General features: G+C 36.9%; 1 protein-coding gene across 1 annotated transcript; it reads left to right on the forward strand.

The window, feature by feature from the left end:
- Positions 1 to 4,052: 4,052 nt before the first annotated feature.
- LOC143588199 (importin subunit beta-1-like) lies at positions 4,053 to 8,228 on the forward strand. The gene is made up of 3 exons (XM_077069271.1): positions 4,053 to 4,066; positions 4,786 to 7,205; positions 7,835 to 8,228. The coding sequence occupies exons 2-3, from the start codon at positions 4,792 to 4,794 to the stop codon at positions 8,037 to 8,039; spliced, it is 2,619 nt and encodes an 872-aa protein (XP_076925386.1). The 5' UTR covers positions 4,053 to 4,066; positions 4,786 to 4,791; the 3' UTR covers positions 8,040 to 8,228.
- Positions 8,229 to 20,266: the final 12,038 nt, after the last annotated feature.

The raw sequence follows: 20,266 nt of genomic DNA on the forward strand, positions 1-20,266 counted from the left end.
AACTTTCTATGACCGATGCAGCAACAACACATATAAGAGTGTATATAAGATAAAGAAACCTGTAAGTGAAAGAGTCAAAGTTAAGACACTTCTTGTTCTTTGTTATATGCTCTTCAAATAATAATAATAATTCACAATATATAGTTAAGAAACTTTAAATTTAATTGTTACCATGACTTTCAATGAGGAGTCCTAGAATCAATAAAAACCAGGATAAAGTAACAGATTCTGACTCATGAGTTCAAAAGACATAAATATGTGATACTACAAAGCAAAAATATTTTAGAAACTTTATCATGAGTAGATTTTAACAAAAAGAAACAATTGCATTTATCATTCACTAACAGATTAAACACCATAAATTAGATGAGTTTATTATTGCGTACATCAAATATGAATCCAAATATAGATGATAAAATCGAAGACCCTAAAATGGATCGATAAAACAAATCTTGAAACACCCTTCTACTTGACTAACATGAAATTGATCAATCCAAAACCCATAAAACGAAATGTATTTCCAAATCCTAAAAAACATGACATCCAAAATGTAACATCCCAAAATTTCAAAGTAATATTAATTATATTATTAAATATTGGTGGGAAAAGTTTACTCGGGTTAGTGGGAAAATAATAAGATTAAGTAGGTGTTGATACGAGTCGGGCTTGTGTTGGGTTAAGTAATATGGGTAATAGACTTGGATGAAAATGGAAGGAAGATAGAACATGGGCTCAAGCCCATGACCCATCATATAAATACATTCTTATGCCTAAATCATTCATTTACACATATTCCATACACCACCCAAAACACACACTTAGCTCTCTCTCATCCTACTCTCTCTCTCTAAGCCGAAACCAAGAAGAAGAAGAAGAAGAAGGAGAATCGGTTTCCGACCCGAGGTAATGATAGTATGATATTGTAGAGATCCAAACCCGTTAGATTTAGTGACGAAACGACGAGCCGACACCGTTAAACCGTTGAAGTCACGAGATCCGGGTGGAATCGGGTATAAACCGAACCTAAGATGAGCTTAGGGTTCACCCTAGCTCAGATCTGGATCGAACGGGACGAAAAACGGTGAAAATGGTGGTGAAACGAGCGAGATCTCGCTTTTCCGGCGAGATCCCGTATTCCGGCAACGGCGGCGCCGGAGGTTGTGTCACATCAGATGTGACGTCTGACAAAACCCTAACCCTAATTCGTTACGGAAATGTAACGAATTAGCGGTAATTCGTTATATAAAGGATAATCAGTTCGTTATGGCAATTCGTTAGGGTGGGATGACGAACTAGAAACATATCGCTAAGTAATTCGTTAAGGATAAATAACGAATTAGGCTAGCGAACTGAGATAACGAATCAGAATGACGAACCAGACTAACGAATTAAGCTAGAATCAGGACAGCGAAGCGGATAACGAATTAGAGTGTGATATGATAACGAATTAGGCTTAATTCGTTATAGAAAATGTGATGGCGAATAAAATAATAATTTAAAATTCTAATGAAAATTGTGTTAAGACAGTTAAGGTAAATAAAATTTTTCCAAGCTGACCTGGCAGCTCGACCCCAGTCAGGGGCTCTGCCCCTTGGACCCTGCTAGGGGCTGCCGCCCGTAGACCCCGCTGCTAGGGGCGCTACCCCCGGACCCCCGTTCGTTGAGGGTAGTAATTAAACTAGAAACGCTATATGGAGAGTGATAGTAATCAATGCGCGTAATTGTTATACAGTTAGCTGTGCACAGCCAAAGAAAGGAGTAACCATTAACGGAAGAAGTAACCGAGTTCAGGTGAGTTTCTATCCCCATTCCTTGTTAAGTTTTCGGCGCTGTGTGCATACTCGATGTGATAGTTGTTAATACACTTATCTTAATTGGTAAGTGTATGCCATGTATGATTTATATGTTATCTATATATGTCTTGAATGAGAATGAAAGCTTGTCGGTACGTGAACGATCTTCGGATATTGCACGTACTGTCAGGTTAATAAAATAGATATGAATATTGTATGTAATGTAAAGATAAGGACTTGTCGATACGTGAACGATCTTCGGATATTGTACGTACTGTCAGGTTATAAATATAGATTTTAATATTGTATGTAATGTAAAGATGATTGCTTGTCGGTACGTGAACGATCTTCGGATATTGCATGTATTGCCAAGAATAGTGATTGTCTCCTTATGCGGATATTAAATAATAAATTATGTACAGAGTTCCTTCTACGGATAATATATATAGAGTGTTCCTTCTATGGAAAGCATAGTGTTCCTTTAATGGAAAGCATAGTGTTCCTTTAATGGAAAACATAGTGTTCCTTTAATGGAAAGTACAGTGTTCCTTTAATGGAAAGCGTAGTGTTCCTTTAATGGAAAGCATAGTGTTCCTTCTATGGAAATATATAGGATGTTCCTTCTATGGAAGTATATAGAGTGTCCTTCTATGAAGAATTTATACAGAGCGTCCTTCTATGAAATATATATAGCATGGGCAATAGCCATGGTTCTTTCATAGATATTATGTGACGTTCCTCTCATGGATATTTATACAAGGTTAAAATATGTGTGTATGTATGATATGTGTATGTATTGGATGTCACCTGATTAACTAGAACTCGCTCAGCGTAGCTGACTTTTAGTATGCACGCAGGTGATCAGACTGAAGAGTTAAGCATGAGGATGACACATGACATGGATTGAACAGTTGGCATCTGTAGATGAAAGAAATGGTGTTTTAAATATGATGTTTATTGTCATGGTTTTAAAGAAAAGATTTAATGTTTTGTAATGAATGATTTAAGTTAACGTTTCTGTGAAAGTTTAATTAACTCTGATTTGTAAGAACTGTGTTTATTAGTAAATCCAACGTTAAAGTAGAGCTACCGGGAAAGGGGCCTTACACAAAAAGAGCAAAATTTTTTGGGTTTTATGTTGATTTTGTTACATCAGTATAATATTTACCTCAAAAGTCAAAATGCTCAATTGAACCTAAATCTTCATTCAAACATCACTTGCAGATTGATTTCGACAAGATAAAAAACAAAGTTCGAAATTGAAAAACTTAAAGCTTACATGAGTGAATCAGCTCCATCATGATTTCTTTTTTACTTACAAAAATTCAAATCACCAACAACAATAACATACTACCATTAAATTGAATTTTGAACATGTATACTCCAATGGGATTACGTGAGAATGTGTTTAACAATCGACATTAGATAATTGAATCTGTAAATTGAAAAAGATAGATTTTCGATCGAGTATGCTAAATCTCCAATCGAATTACATCAGGGTAGAATCCAATCGACATCAGATGTTCCGATTGATTTCATGGAAATAGGTTCGAGGATTACCTTTATAGTTTAATATGGAACGATTTCAAAGCAATTCGTATTGTCACCAGAAGAGTCGGATAGTGTGATTGTTATTAGGGTTATAAGCCTGAACGATGAATACCGCGAAGTTTGATTTTGAAAAAGAAAACTGAAAGGAAAAATTAGGAAACGGGTTGTTGAACAAATTATCGCTGTGTTCCCGAGTCTCATTTAAGAGAAGAAAGGAAAAGAAAGGAAAGAAATGAATTATGAGTTGTGTTCCAAAGATTCATTTAAGAGGAGAAATGAAAAGAAAAGGTGAGGAAGAAAAAAGAAAATAGAAGGAAAGTGGAAAGAAAAGAAAGGAAAAGAGAAAGGTGAAATAAAAGAAAAGAAATGAAACTTTCTATTCTTAATTGTACTCGGGAACACTACGTAAACGTTGAGAACTAAAAAACAGAAAAAAAAAAAAAGGAGGCTAAGAAAGACACGTGGCAATTTAAAGAATTTTAGTGAAAATTAGGGAGATTTAGAAATATCACGATTTTATTTTATTCTATTTTTTAAATTAAATTGACATCCAGCCAACCACGCTCCTCTCACGTGCGACGTTTCATTTGAACAAAAAGAAGGAAGGGAAGGGTTTTAGGAGGCGGCGTGTTCGGCCAGCTGCCCGTATTTACATTTACACACACACACTCTCTCTCTCTCGACTCTCACTTCAAACTGCATCGGATTTTGCTTCACGTAAGGTATAATTTCTTCTCCCTTCAGTTAGGTTTTCATTTTGAACTCTAGATCTAACTTTAGGGGTTTATTGCAGATCTTCAATTATTACTTGATCATTGTTTATGCTGTTGCTTCTACGTTTACTGATTAAATCGATTCGGTGTTTGAATGATTTTTTCTTCGCTGATGATTATTTCTGTGGCTCAATATGCTTTTTCTAGATTTTGGTTCTTTAGGGATTGTTATTATAAAAATGTTATACTTGTGAACCACTAAATTTAATGGAAGGGTAACATTTTATTGACAAACGATACGATTTGTTTCAAATGTGTATGGTTACATTTTCAAGTTCTCAAAATTTAATTGGGAAAACGGGATGAAAATGAAGTTATCGTTAAAAAATGGCATTCTGGATTAAAAACCTATCTATTGTTATTCTTGATTTATGGTTTCAAACGTATCTTTGACATTTGATTTTTTTGTTTTGCATTGTGGTGTTGCTTTACTAGTTTGTATTCTTTAAAAGCATTTACAATCTGATATATGTTTGTAGACTGTTGTACTGATAAAATAAACATCTTAGTTTGTTGAGTTGCTTTATCTACTTCTTGGCTGTTGCATCACATAATGTTTATGCTATAAATTTATGATGTGATATTTTTTATTAATGGTGTTTGCAACGGAGTTCTAAATATGCTTGTTAATCTGTGAAATTTATATCAACTCTTGTGTGTTTGAACAGAAAAAAATGGCAGTGGAGATTACACAGTTCTTATTATCTGCTCAATCACCAGATCCAAAAGTCCGAACTGAAGCAGAGAGCAGTCTTAGGCAGTTTCAAGAGCAAAATCTTCCTGGATTTCTTCTCTCTTTATCACTTGAGCTCTCTAATGATGGTAAACCTATCGAGTCCCGTAGATTGGCTGGTATTGTGCTTAAGAATTCTTTGGATGCTAAAGATTCCACAACTAAAGAACATTTATCACATAGATGGATGTCAAATGATGCATCATTAAGATCCCAAATTAAAGGGCTGTTGTTAAACACTCTTGGTTCATCTGTCTCTGAAGCAGGACACACTGCTGCACAAGTCATTGCCAAAATTGCTTCCATCGAAATCCCTAGAAAAGAATGGCCGACACTTGTTTCTTCTTTGCTTGAAAACATGACCCAGCAAGATAAACCAGCTTCATTGAAGCAGGCGACTTTAGAAGCACTCGGGTATGTTTGTGAGGAGATATCTCACAATGATCTGGTTCAAGATGAGGTTAACTCTGTTCTGACAGCTGTGGTTCAAGGTATGAATGTAACCGAACAGAGTTCGGTTCGTCTTGCAGCAACCACCGCGCTATACAATGCTCTTGATTTTGCACAGACGAATTTTGAAAACGAGCATGAACGGAACTACATTATGAAAGTTGTGTGTGAAACCGCCATGGCTAAAGAAGCCGGCATTCGACAAGCTGCCTTTGAGTGTCTTGTTTCGATCGCGTCAACGTACTATAACGTTTTAGAGCCGTACATGCCGAAACTATTTGAACTTACTGCAAATGCTGTTAAAGGAGATGAAGAAGGTGTTGCTCTTCAAGCAATTGAGTTTTGGAGTTCTATTTGTGATGAAGAAATCGAGCTTCAAGATTTTGAAACAGGTGAATCGGGTGACTCCTACCCGTATTCTCGTTTCATTGAAAAGGTGTTACCTTTATTGGTTCCTATGTTGCTTGAAACTTTATTGAAACAAGATGAAGATCAAGATCAGGAAGATGATATCTGGAATCTTGCAATGGCTGGTGGAACATGCTTAGGTCTTGTTGCTAGAACCGTGGGCGATGATATCGTGCCTTTAGTTATGCCTTTTGTGCAAGAAAATATATCAAAGCCCGATTGGCGGTCTCGTGAAGCCGCCACGTATGCGTTTGGATCAATTCTTGAAGGCCCGAGTGTCGAAAAGTTATCACCAATGGTTAGTTCTGCACTTGAATTCCTGCTTAACGCCATGAAGGATCAAAACAGTCATGTGAAAGACACGACTGCGTGGACTCTGAGTCGTATCTTTGAGCTGTTACACAGTCCCGTCACGGGCTTTTCTGTAATTTCACCTGCTAACCTTCAAAAGGTTTTAGCGGTACTTCTTGAAAGTATCAAAGATTCTCCTCATGTTGCAGAGAAAGTATGTGGAGCTGTTTATTTTCTTGCTCAAGGGTATGAAGGTTTTGAAACCGGCTCATCGGTTCTTACACCTTATCTTCCTGATATTATATTGTCTCTTATTACAACCGCGCAACGAACCGATGCAAGTGATACTAGACTAAGGTCTGCTGCTTATGAAACTTTGAACGAGGTTGTTAGATGTTCTAATCTTTCTGAATCATCTCAAATAATAGCACACCTTTTGCCTGTTATCATGAACAAATTGGGACAAACTATTGAGCTTCAAATTCTTTCATCAGATGATAGAGAAAAACAAGGCGACTTGCAAGCTTTGCTTTGTGGTGTCATGCAAGTTATTATTCAGAAATTTAGCAGTACTGAAGAAACTAAAGCTATAATATTTCAAGCTGCTGATAATATTATGACGTTGTTTTTAAAAGTGTTTGATTGTAGAAGCTCAACCGTTCATGAAGAAGCTATGCTTGCCATTGGTGCTCTTGCTTACGCGACCGGACCCACGTTTGAGAAGTACATGCAAGAGTTTTATAAATATTTGGAAATGGGTCTTCAGAATTTTGATGAATACCAGGTTTGTTCTATTTCGGTTGGGGTGGTTGGTGATATATGTCGGGCGTTAGACGACAAGATTCTACCTTTTTGTGATAATATTATGACACTGCTTCTTAAGGATCTCTCCAGTGGGGATTTACATAGGTCAGTTAAGCCTCCAATTTTTTCGTGTTTTGGTGACATGGCGCTCGCAATTGGTCCACATTTCGAAAAGTATGTTTCGTATGCAATGCCTATGATGCAAGGGGCTGCTGAAGTGTGTGCACAGATTGATGTTAATGATGAGGAAATGGTGGACTACGGAAATCAGTTGAAGCGAAGTATTTTTGAGGCGTATTCGGGTATTTTACAAGGGTTTAAATTGTCAAAGGCTGAGATTATGTTACCTCATGCTTCACATCTTTTGAAGTTCGTCGAAGTTGTTGTTAAGGATCCTCATAGGTATGAATTATCATTTCTTTTGAATAAGTTATGTTAATTGATATTTTAATAAATAGGTCGTGTTTGGGTTGACCAGTAACTTGGCCGACCTACCAGCATATGTACATCCCACCAACCCGTTAACACGTTTACAAATTAATTACTACCTGCAAAATTGATAGCCAGTTTAGATAAATTGGTTGAACAGGGTCATGGTGTTTTGGTTACATGATTATAAATGTGTGCGGGTTACTAGAGGTCAAGCTTCGCTCCTGAGTCTTTTTTTCATACATTGATAAAATATATAAATAATATGTTAGTTTAGGCTCTTGAGCCAGCTCGAGCTTGATAAGTAAAGCTCGTTCTCCGGCCCAAGCTCGGTTAAACAAGCTTATTTTATGGCTTGGGCTTGAGCTCGTTTAAGCTCGGCTCAATTTTTAACAAGCCGGTTTTGAGTGGCTTATGAGCTGCTTGATTACACTCCTAGGGTTGATGTTTTTGACATGATTAACTGTAGATATTGTTTGTGTTGAACAACTCAACTTTTCTATATAAATCATGCTCCTTTAAAAATAGTTTGCTCATGCAGTTCCTTGTTAAAGTAAATTGGATTATAATATGCATTTGAATTAATATTATTGTTATTGTAGGGATTTGGGGGTGGTACGAGCCGCGGTTGCAGTGTTGGGAGATCTTGCAGATGCACTTGGTTCAAATGTGAAGGTTCTATTTAAAGATATGGCGTTTTGTAGTGAGTTTTTGGGAGAATGTCTACAATCAGAAGATGAAGAATTGAAGGAGACTGCCACCTGGACCCAAGGGATGATTGGTCGTGTGTTTTCGGTACACGGGTGATTATATATGATCCCTCCTTTTATTTTTCACTGAAAAATTCGTTTTTTCATTTATCGTTAGGTAAAAATTTTAAACTCTGGTGGGTCGGGTCGGGTCGAGTCTGGTAAATGTTGTGTCGACTGTCTTTTTGTACTTTGGATTTTCAAGTACAATTTATGGAAGGTCATTGCGTACCAGACTATGCGTTAAGGCCACTATAAAGGTGTTTTGGTGTTATATTTTCTCTCACTGCCAACCCGATAATTAAACAGTACCGGCTTATAGACATTTAGTGCATGTTTGGGATTGTTTCTTAAACATGCTTTTTGAAGAGGCAAAATGTCAAAAATGCCCCTTTAAAAGCACCTAAAAGCACTTCAAAATGCCACTCTAAAAGCACCAATTTGGTGTGCTTTAGGTGCTTTTGGAGGGACATTTTGGACATTTTGTCTCTTCAAAAAGCAAAAAGCACTTTTAAAAAGCATTCCCAAACACCTCCTTAGTAGAGTGGTTGGTATGCTTGTTTTTACTTGTGGGTTTATGCTGATTCTTATAATTGAATTATGTTCATTGATGAAAATTTGTTATGATGCTTCATTGCTTTGTGGCTCTTGGGGCAAGTGTAGTGGGCGATAAATTGCCCAAGATTGGGGCGATTTTTTGTTTGAACACCGCTCTCACAGGCGATAAATGGGGGGGGGGGGGGTTTGTAGCCGGGTTATTGCTTGATTAATATTATTATTATATTTTTGTGTGTGTAGTATATATATTGTTTTACAACACCACTACATGGCATAAAATGCTCTAATTTATAACACGTCCATTACTATAGCCTTAGGAATGTCAATAAAAAGAGCAGTAAATGAAATAGATAATTTTTATGTGAAATTCTATTAGAAACATTGGTTGATAGTTTAGATAATTTTTTGTGAAATTCTATTAGAAACATTGGTTGATACTTTAGATAATTTTTTGTGAAATTCTATTAGAAACATTGGTTGATAGTTTGGAGTTTAGGATTTATGACAACAAAAACGCGTTCACTTTGTTTTTTTTATCTTCTCAAAGCCTATCGTACTCACATTTAAGTTATAATTATTTATTTAAGTTATAATTATTTTAAAATCTGATTTGGAGTTCTCTCTCGCTTAAGTTCTTTTAGATTTAAAATCGTCTCTTCAAGTAATGAGGTTTAACCAAAATATCCAGTCGAGTACTGCCACACCCCTGGCTAAGGCCAAAACGTCGAGATGTGCGTAGATTTAAATCATGTACATGGTATTAAATTATTAAAATAGACCAACACTTTGTTTAGTCCAAAAAAATTCAAATAACAAGATTACTTGATTTATTTAAACTTTCAAGTTTGATACATCACTAAGTTGACACTTCATGAATCTTTATAATTTAATTTTCATCACCAGCAAAACATGCGATAGTGTCAACTAAAAATAGTTGGTGAGAACATGGGTTTTAAATTTATAATAATATAAAAATATGTATTATGTTGAAAACATACCATACGTGTTAAGTTACTTTGTATACTTTAGTGATTACAACCAAACCTCTGACACGTTTAGCAAGTCGTCTAATCCACGATTAGACTATTAATGTTTATCGATCGTCGGATTCTGAACACACAGGCCTCTACCCGAGGCCTGAGTGGGCGGGTCGTGCCATAAATCTATCATCATACTACCACGGGCTTAACAGGTTAATGGTTGTCAATGCGAATTTGTATACACTTGTAATGATCACACATAAAATATAATATGAAATATAAAGCTTGAATCAAATAGCATGTGAATCAACCCCCAAAGTATAAAACGTTTAAAAGCATGTAAAAGGGCTATGAACTCACCTTGATGGATGAACACGAACCTGAGCAAGAGTTTATTGAACCGGTCACAGGATGTCTTAGATAAAATTTTGATCTTTAAATTAGTTAAGAGTGTCGCATACTAGAATGTTCTATACGAATAGCATGACCTCCAACAGGTTGATTCCTAGGTAAGAGTGACGGGTCCAATGAGATTATTTACGCCATTCTTGCCTTTGATAGAATCGTTTGCTTGTCAGATACATACATACCGGTTTATACTTTATTTGTATACTAACTCAAAATATTTTAGAATGGTTTTGATAAATAAGAAAGTATGAGGTTAAAGTGTAAATATCATATAGTTTAGGTGTTTATTGACATTTAGGAAAGTAAAAGGTTTAAAGCGTAAAGGATATCTATTGACATTTATGAAAGTATAGGGTTTAATATGTAAATACTATAGTTTGTTGAACCGGTCACGGGATGCCCTACATTAAGTTTTGATTTTTAAATTAGTTAGAATGTCGCATACTAGAATGTTCTAAACCAAGAGCAAGACCTCCATCAAGTTGATTCCCTGGTAAGAGTCACTGGTCCAATGGGATTATTTACGTCACTTTTGCTTCGACATAATCGTTTGCTTGTACGATACATACATATCCGGTTTGTACTCTATTTGTATACTAACTCAAAATATTTTAGAGTGGTTTTGATAAATAAGAGAGTACGAGGTTAAAAGTGTAATATCATATAGTTTGAGTGTTTATTGACATTTAAGAAAGTATAACGTTTAAATTGTAAATATTATAATTTAGGATATCTATTGACATTTTTGAAAGTATAGGGTTTAATGTATAAATATTATAGTTTTTAGGTACTATAACATTATGAGTTTTTGAAGATCATAAGAATATTCATAGTTGTTTAGAGAAAAATACTTTGATCCAAGATCTTGAGAAAATGATTGTAGTTTTTTGGAATAACATGATCATCATAATATTCTAAACCAAAAAGTAAAGTTTTATTAACAATTTATGATGACTATGGTGAGAGTATATGAACAACTATGAAGATTCAAAAGAAAATTCTAAAACATAAGAATAAACTAAAAGAAATACATAAAAATAAGATCAAAATCAAAGATATTTGAAGAACAACAAAAAAAACATGTAATTACTTCATTATGTTAGAGAATCTAAAGAATGAGGTTTAGTGTGATAAATAATGAAAATGAGAGGTTCTATTTATAGGCCAAAACTTTTGAATATAATTTAGATAGTAATGATTGTGGGTAATACAAAGGTATTCTTTGCATAATTGTGTGCTTGTGATTTAGATTATCGTGATAATGTGCTTATTATGGTGGAACCGGTGTTAATTAAAATATTTGATTTTTGTTATAAAATAGCCCCGAAGAAGGCTAACCCTATATCTGAGGCGGACGTGGCCGCAATGATTGCTCGCCAACTGCAAGCAGTGATACCGACTATTGTAACACAAGTCACTGCTGGCATACGTGCCAATAACATTGTTAACCAACCCTCGAGCACCACTACGGCCACTGATAATATACCTCCGCCGAATACTAATTTAGCCTCGGGCGTTACTACCCCGCTGACTACTGATATTGTTATAAACAATAATAATACTCGCCCGACTGTTAATATCGCTGGGAACCCTGAACCTGTTTTGAACACCAATAATGTCACGAATGCAACTCCCACACCGAATACCAACATAACTACAAACGTAAGCTCAACCAAATACCAGTAACAATCGTAACAATCAAGAACGCCCGCGTCAGGAATATTCGTTTAAGCAATTTACATCCTGTGAACTTACTGAATTCAAAGGTACTTAGGGACCTAACGGATTGGTTAAATGGATTGAAAAGACCAAGTCTGTAATTAACATTAGTGAATGTCCACCAGACCGTATAGTCAAGTTCGCTATCCGTATGTTTGTGGATCACGCATTGATGTGGTGGAACATGATTGTTCAGATAAGGGGACAAGAAGCTATAAACCGTATGTTATGGGCCGAACTCAAGACCCTTTTACTGGAACATTTTTGCCAAAAAAGTGAAATTCAAAAGTTATAACACAAATTGTGGAATTTAGAGATGAAAGGTGCTGACCATGTAGGGTACACCAACCGTTTTAACGAACTGTCTCGTTATCATGGCTAGTTACTCCCGAATCTAAACGTATCGAGCGCTATATTTGGGGATTAACCACTGCTGTAAGTGTGACACCCGGTAAATTCCCAACCCCTTAAACCAAGTAATCAACCTAAATATTAGGTAATTATGTTATATGCGCCTTGCGCGAGCGCGCCATATTAGAATCAGCGCGTGCATTTGTTATGTGCGCCCTGCGCGAGCGCGCCATGTTAATCAGCGCGTGCATTTGTTATGTGCGCCCTGCGCGAGCGCGCCATGTTAGTCAGCGCGGGCATATTATGTGCGCCCTGCGCGAGCGCACCATGTTAAGAACCAGCGTGGGCATATGTTATATGCGCCATGCGCGAATGTTTTGGCTTTATGTTTTATGTTGTCTAATGGGTTGACCATCCCGCATGATGCTAAGGCGGGTGCATCCTAAATCGTTTATGCGCGTGCGGAAGGGAACTAACCTCCCCGCATGGCGGGAACATTGAGAGCTAGTTTGTCTGAAGCTCCAAGATGGAATTGACTTCAACATGACTGATCACTATGTTGAAATACCAAGACCACCTGGAGAATCTACAAATGAAACTCAATGTCCCTAACTGCGAGAAGGTTACGCACCTACCCGCAGCAAAGAAATGTCCTTCACGCAGAAAGCTATGCGCACAAAGTGATACGCACAAAACACTTAGTCTATTCTCCAGATGTAAGGAGATTACTCCCGCCCAAAAGGAAACAGTAGCGTGTTTCAGAGATTTTCCACTTTTTACTGTACACTGACAAAAGTACCTGAAAAAGCACACTGTAACATGAAAAGTCAACTGTCAGCCACCCTACTCCCACCAACCACAGACCTGCATGTCCTGACCAAATCAAATCAAAATCTTTTATCCACAACTCCACTTTTAAATAAATAATAATAATTTCCATACTTTATCATCATTACACCTAGATATGAAAAGATTACAATCCCCTAAAGCAAGGGATTGTGTTCCCTTGAGTTTGCCTATAAATATGTAACCTAAATTATCACCCAAACACACTTCAAACTTCTCTCTTAAGAACTACAAACTTGCACTAAACATCTCCCAAGCATCCGTTATTTTCAATTCCGTTCCAGTTACTAGGTAAGCCGAGATTATAAACTTGAGATCTACTTTCCAAACCTTATATTCTCCTATTTCTTATATACTTCTTGTTATTTAATCGTATTCTAGACCTTCAATTCAAAGGCCAACACCAAGAAAACCCGAATCTCGATTAATCCCTTAACAAGAACCACAGGTGAGTCTCACAGCCCCTATTCTCACTGCTTTCACTATTCCTAAACTGTTTTCGGGGCGAGGGACACGTACTTAAATAATGTTTTATCATGGTATACTTACAAGCTATGCAAGCGATTATGTGTTTAAAATTATGTTTCGTGATGAGCAATGCAAACGGTTATCTAAGATTTACGATGTATGTGCGCCAGAACTCGAGTAAGTGATCACTTTACCATTGGAACTCTAAGGGTAGGGACTGCTGGTTTGATCCGCCCACTCGTAGGGGTCGCACCTCTTACGCAGACGAGTTCCTAGTATGGTCATGGGGCAGTACTATGGGTTTGAGCCCGCTCGTAGAGGTCGCTCCACTTACGCAGACGAGCGCCTTGTTTTCCGGCACAACGTCCGCGCGTAACCCGCGGGACGGTATTACAGTATTATTCGCTTGTAGTGGCAGCGCCACTTACACAGACGAGCACGGCTTTCCAGAAATGTCCACGCGCAACCCGCGGGACGGTATTATTTCGCTCGTAGTGGCAGCGCCACTTACACAGACGAGCACAGTTCCCAGAAATGTTCGCGCGTAACCCGCGGAACGATTTGTTGGGTTTTATACAAGATTATCAAAGTTCAAGTTAACCATATTTAACTAGAAAACGCAACGGAAGCTTAGATTTTAAAACTTGTTATGAACATACCATTATGTTAAAACTAAAACCCAAAGAACAAGGATCAAAATTACAAGAACAATATGCTCACAAAATGTAAATAGTACCTTCTTCTACCTTTAGAAGAACAAGTGGATTGTTGAAGGGATGGTGGATGAATGACAAGCCTCCAAAGAAGAAGACCTCAAGAGTGTGATACCCCAAGCTATTTGTGACAACACCAAGTTGTTTTGCTAGGATTAGGAACACCAAAACAAGCTCAAAAAGCTCTCCTTTTTCCTGCTGCTGCTGCTGCCGTGAGTTTATGGAGAGGGAGAGAGAGAGTTTGAAGCTTGTAAAACACTTGATAAAGATGCCAAGAGTAGGACCAAAATGCATGTAATTTGTATGGAGAGTTTTTAAAAAAAAGATCACCTAACATGCAAAGGAAGCATGCAATTTAATTGGACCAAAAACCCCCACCCACATGGGGTGGCCGGTTATACTTATTATTATTATTATTATTATTATTTTTTTTTTTTTGTTTTGTTTTAACCATTTAAAACATCTCCATTCATTTTATAAAACTCATTTTTATAAAATGTTCATACATTTATATAATTATTTAACCAATTAAATAATTAATTTATATAAACAAATTATCCAGATAATTCATTTAAATCCTCAAGTGTGTTTGTTTAGATAACCAATTTTCTAAACACGTAGTGTTCGGTATTCGTTTAAATGATCAAATCATTAAAAGAATACATTTGGTGTCGTCTAGCTTGTTATTGGGTATGACCCGACTTGGATCAAACACAGTTAGCCACATTAGTATAAGTATGTGTCTCGGGCATACGTAATTCCAACAATCTCCCACTTGCACGAGATACATAGAAAATTAATGTAAGTGGTGAATACCGCCTAACAACAGTTCACCACCCCTAATGTGTTTGACGAAGTGCCATTCAATAACATCATCCCTTCAAGTCCCTTACTTGATATGATTTAGGTGAATCTATCATTATATCCCTTTGTTACTAGATGTCATGTTGGATCTAAGAGACATAGGCGATCATTCTCTTTACAATTCAACTTTATCAGGCCTTAGACATCTAAACTCTCAACACATAAGAGGAACAAATTCCATCTTGACTGTATACGCCTCTCACTATCACTTTATACTCCACCTGAGCTCATCCTTATGTACCATCTTTTACGAATAGCGAAGGGGAGAGTCAAAGTGTAATACTTGGTGAAAATCAAGACCCAGTATACATCTCAGGTTTAAGGATAATATGAAATTCTCCTTTACTCAAAATTACTAATGATCAGGTCCATTGACTCCATGTAGTAATATTGAGAGCGGGTCAGTCCAATATTCGTATCCCACAAATATCTATGAACCTTGGCAGCAAACCTATGCTCCATATTCATTCCTTATGAATATCCACCAATCCTAGTTCATAATAGTCTTGCTTCATATTTGTTCCCACAAATGTGATCGACTACGGACTTTTAGAATAAGATAACTTATTCATGGATTAAACATGCAAAATTAGAATTTAACTCAAGATTCCATAATCATATAAAAGAGTTAAATTACAAAAGTCTTTTAAACGTAAATACAAAATAGATCAAATCCAATTACTAGAATATCGGAGTCCTAAGCCACTCGCATGACGCTCATGTTTCGGTCTTTCTAGGAGCTTTGTGAATGGATCCGCAAGATTTTGATCAGTTCCAACTTTGCGAATACATATCTTTCCTTTTTCAACTTCATCCCTTATGTAGTTGAATCTCCGCTCTATGTGCCTTGTCTTTTGGTGCGAACAAGGTTCCTTGATTTGTGCAATCGCACCCTCGTTGTCACAAAAGATTTCTAGGGGGTCTTGAATGGAAGAGACTACCCCTAGATCAGTAATGAATTTCTTCAACCATGCAGCTTCCTGAGCTGCCAATGAAGCGGCGATGTATTCTGATTCTGTAGTGGACAATGCTACCACTTCCTGTTTTGAGCTCTTCCAAGAGACAGCTCCTCCATTAAGAGTGAACACATACCCAGACTGTGATCGAGAATCATCTCGATCAGTTTGGAAGCTCGCATCCGTGTAACCTTTTATAGCGAGTTCCTCCTCACCAGATCCATATATCAGAAACATATCCTTAGTTCTCCTAAGGTATTTCAATATGTTCTTAACAGCCATCCAATGACTGTTTCCTGGATTCTGTTGGTATCTGCTTGTCATGCTCAAAGCGCATGACACATCCGGTCTAGTACATATCATCGCATACATGATGGATCCTATAGCAGAAGCATATGGGATTTGTTTCATTGTTTCTTGCTCACCCTTTGAGCTTGGACATTGAGCTGAACTCAATATAGTCCCTCTTTGAATAGGTACAAAACCTTTCTTGGAGTTTTCCATCTTGAACCTTTTCAAGATTTTATCAATGTATGTACTTTGGTTCAAACCTATCAAGCGCCTTGACCTATCCCTATAGATCTTTATTCCCAAAATATAGGCAGCTTCACCAAGATCCTTGATGGAAAATCTACTTCCAAGCCAAGCCTTAACGCTTTCCATGGTTGGAATGTCATTTCCAAATAGTAGAATGTCATCGACATACAATACTAAGAAGGTAATTATACTCCCACTAGCCTTTTTATACACACAAGCCTCATCAGCGTTCTTGATGAATCCAAAATTTTTGATTTCTTCATCAAAACGATGATTCCAAGTTCTAGATGCTTGTTTCAATCCATAGATTGATTTCTTTAACTTGCATACTTTATTAGGATGTTTCGGATCGACAAAACCTTCAGGCTGAACCATATAGACATCTTCCTCAAGATATCCATTTAGGAAAGCGGTCTTGACATCCATTTGCCAAATTTCATAATCATAATATGCAGCTATGGCAAATAATATCCTAATAGACTTTAGCATTGCCACAGGCGAAAAAGTTTCATCATAATCAACCCCTTGAGTTTGAGTGAAACCTTTAGCTACAAGTCTTGCTTTATAAGTATCCAAGTTTCCATGCATATCAGTTTTTCTTTTGAAAACCCACTTACTTCCAACAGCTTTGGAGTTGAGTGGTAGTTCAACCAATTCCCAAACTTGGTTGTCATACATGGATTGCATCTCAACGTTCATGGCTTCAAGCCATTTGTCACAATCATTCTTGGACATTGCATCACGGTATGTGGTTGGTTCATCAGAATCTACCACGTAGCAACCTTCTACAAAAAATCCATATCTTTCAGGTGGATTGCTAACTCTACCAGATCTGCGAACGTTTTGTGTGTTTTGATCAACCACTTGATCACTTTCAACAACCTCTTGTTGAGTGCTAGTATCAACCAATTGTGTATCATCTTGTGATTCTTGATCCTCATCAAATTTCACTGTTCTACTATTAGTTCCTTCCTCAAGGAACTTAGTTTCCAAGAACTTACCCTTTCGAGCAATAATAACATTTTGCTCACTAGGATCATAAAAGTAATATCCTAAATCATCTTTAGGATAACCTATAAAGATACACTTAGTGGATCGGACTTCTAATTTGTTTGGGGTGTATTGCTTTACATAAGCTTCACAACCCCAAACTCTTAAGAATGATAGCGATGGAGCCTTTCCATGCCATACTTCAAAAGGTGTCTTCTCCACTTTCTTGGTTGGAGCCATATTCAATATGCGAACAGCGGAAAGTAAAGCATAGCCCCAAAATGATAGAGGTAAAGTGCTTCTAGCCATCATCGATCGAACCATATCTAATAGGGTACGATTTCTCCTTTCAGACACACCATTATGTTGTGGTGTTCCAGGTGGAGTAAGTTGTGAAATAATTCCACAACTCTTAAGATGATCTTGAAAAACACCACTTAGGTATTCACCTCCTCTATCACTACGAAGTACTTTGATTGTGGTCTTGAGTTGTCTTTCTACTTCAGTTTTGAAGTCTTTGAACATTTCAAAAGCTTCATCTTTGTGTTTCATTAAGTACACATAACCATATCGACTATAATCGTCAATAAAGGTAATGAAGTATCTTTCACCATTCCTAGTCATTGGTCTAAAAGGACCACATACATCCGAATGTATGATACCCAATAATTCTTTTGACCTTTCAAAAGTTTTATTAAAGGGTTGCTTTGTCATTTTGCCTTGTAAACAAGATTCACATACATCAAATGAATCATACTCATTTGTTTCTAGAATACCACTCTTGCGAAGAGTTTGCATGCGATTCTTGCTTATATGTCCAAGGCGACAATGCCAAAGATAGGGATCACCCAAGTCCTTCTTGAGTTTCTTGGTGTTGACATTGTACATTGAACTACTATGTGACATACCACTTTGATCTATTTCATATATACCATTCATGGGTATAGCTTTAAAATAAAATATGCCATTCATCAAAACATGAATATCATAATCCATAAATTTAAAATCAAAGCCACATTGTTTTAAAAGGGACACGGAAATAATGTTTCTTCTTAACTTAGGAGCATACAAAACATTCTTCAAAATTACTTCCAAACCACTTGGAAGCTTTAACAAGTAGTCTCCTTGGGCTTGGACTTCAACTCTTGCTCCATTGCCCATAAAGAGACTAATGTCCCCTTTGTTGAGTTGTTTACTTCTTTTGAACCCCTGCAACAAATTGCAAATGTGAGTTCCACATCCGGTATCAAGTACCCATGTATTTGAAGAAATAACATTCAGTTCAACATATATAGTAAAGATAATACCTGAGGTATGCCCCGCATCCCTCTTATCTTTTAATGCATTGAGATAGGTCGGACAATTCCTTTTCCAATGACCTATCTCTCCACACTCAAAGCATGGATCTTGCGTCGCAACCTTTTGCTTCTTTTCCTTCGGTTTGTAGGGCGTGATGGCTTTCCTCTTTCCCTTTCCTTGGACGTGGCCCTTGCCCTTAGCAACACTTGCTTTGGGTTTGGAGTTATGTCCCCTTTTCCCTTCATTGATTGTTAGAACGGGTAAAACCTTTTTACCCATTCCCGCTTCGGCCGTTCTTAGCATTGCGTGAAGCTCACCAATGCTTTTGTCCCATCCATTCATGTTATAATTCATGACAAAGGTTTCAAACCTTTTGGTCAAAGAGTTGAGGATCAAATCCGTAGCCAACTCATTAGACACGGGACAATTCAACCTACGAAGCTTTTCGATGTAGCTTTTCATCTTTAGGACATAAGATGAGACGCTTTGGGTTTCCTCCATACGACATGCATGAAACGCTCGAACCGTTTCGAAACGTTCGGCTCTAGCTTGTTGAAGGAACATTTCCTTCAATTGAGTTATCATGTCGTATGCCCCATGATGCTCGAAATCCTTTTGGATTTCGGGAATCATAGTCGCTAACATGAGGCAAGAGGCTTGCACCGAATCTTTGGTGTAGTTGACCCAATCGTTATAAGCCTCCTCATCTTCCACGTTAGGCTCGTCGGGAATGGGATCGTCTAAGACATATGATATCTCTTCTTGTTTGAGAACTATTCTCAAGTTGCGATACCAATCCATAAAGTTATTATGGTTTAGACGATCCTTTTCAAGGATGGTTCTTAAGGATAGGTTACGGGTGTTATGGGTAGAGGTGTTAGCATTGTTAGCGGCCATCTACAAAATTTAACAAAGTTTTATTTTAGTATTATAAACAATTTAATTATTAATACCCTTTTATTCCAAATTTTAAAATAATAATTAAATTCTAGAATCCAACGATAAATCAAATTTCGGTTAGGTGACCTTTATCCCGTTATTTGATTTAACAAGGTAGTCAATCTTGACAATTGCAACCCTTTGCAACTTCTAGAGGTATGGGACCATTCGAAATCCTTATTTCGTGTTGGCATGTTTATCCCATCAACACCATTGGACCCCATGCTTAGGTGACCTTTATCACATGGTTTCCAATTCAAGTCGTCCTACTTGTATAAACATGTAAGATTAACATACAAGTGGTTAGGTGACCTTTATCCCACAAATATGTTAATATTACCCTAAGTATATTAGTTTGCTCAAAATGGTTAGGTGACCTTTATCCCATTTAAAGTTCCCTAATACGTTAAGTGTCATACAAAAGGATGGTGTTAGACTTGTTTCCTTGGTAATTATGAAAAAGGGATTTTTAAGTTTTCCAATATTCTAGTTTGGAAAACATTTTGCCATATCCTAACATGCATTTAGTAATATGGCGATTTTGAAAACCAATTTTCAAGGTTCAAGTTATAATAAAACCAATTTTATTATATGTGAGTAATCGCTTAGTTTTAATAAACCCATTTAATTAAACTAATTGACGCGATATTACCAAAT

The sequence above is a fragment of the Bidens hawaiensis genome, unplaced genomic scaffold, assembly GCF_021521415.1.
Source record: "Bidens hawaiensis isolate Kalapana, Puna unplaced genomic scaffold, B.hawaiensis_p1.1 tig00036184_1, whole genome shotgun sequence".
Taxonomy (NCBI): Eukaryota; Viridiplantae; Streptophyta; class Magnoliopsida; order Asterales; family Asteraceae; genus Bidens; species Bidens hawaiensis.

Excerpts from the sequence above, each read along its gene's own strand:
- LOC143588199 (XM_077069271.1), top strand. The coding sequence starts at position 4,792 with ATGGCAGTGGAGATTACACAGTTCTTATTATCTGCTCAATCACCAGAT. Across the intron at positions 7,206-7,834 it reads GTTGTTAAGGATCCTCATAG|GGATTTGGGGGTGGTACGAG; the intron begins GTATGAATTATC and ends TTGTTATTGTAG.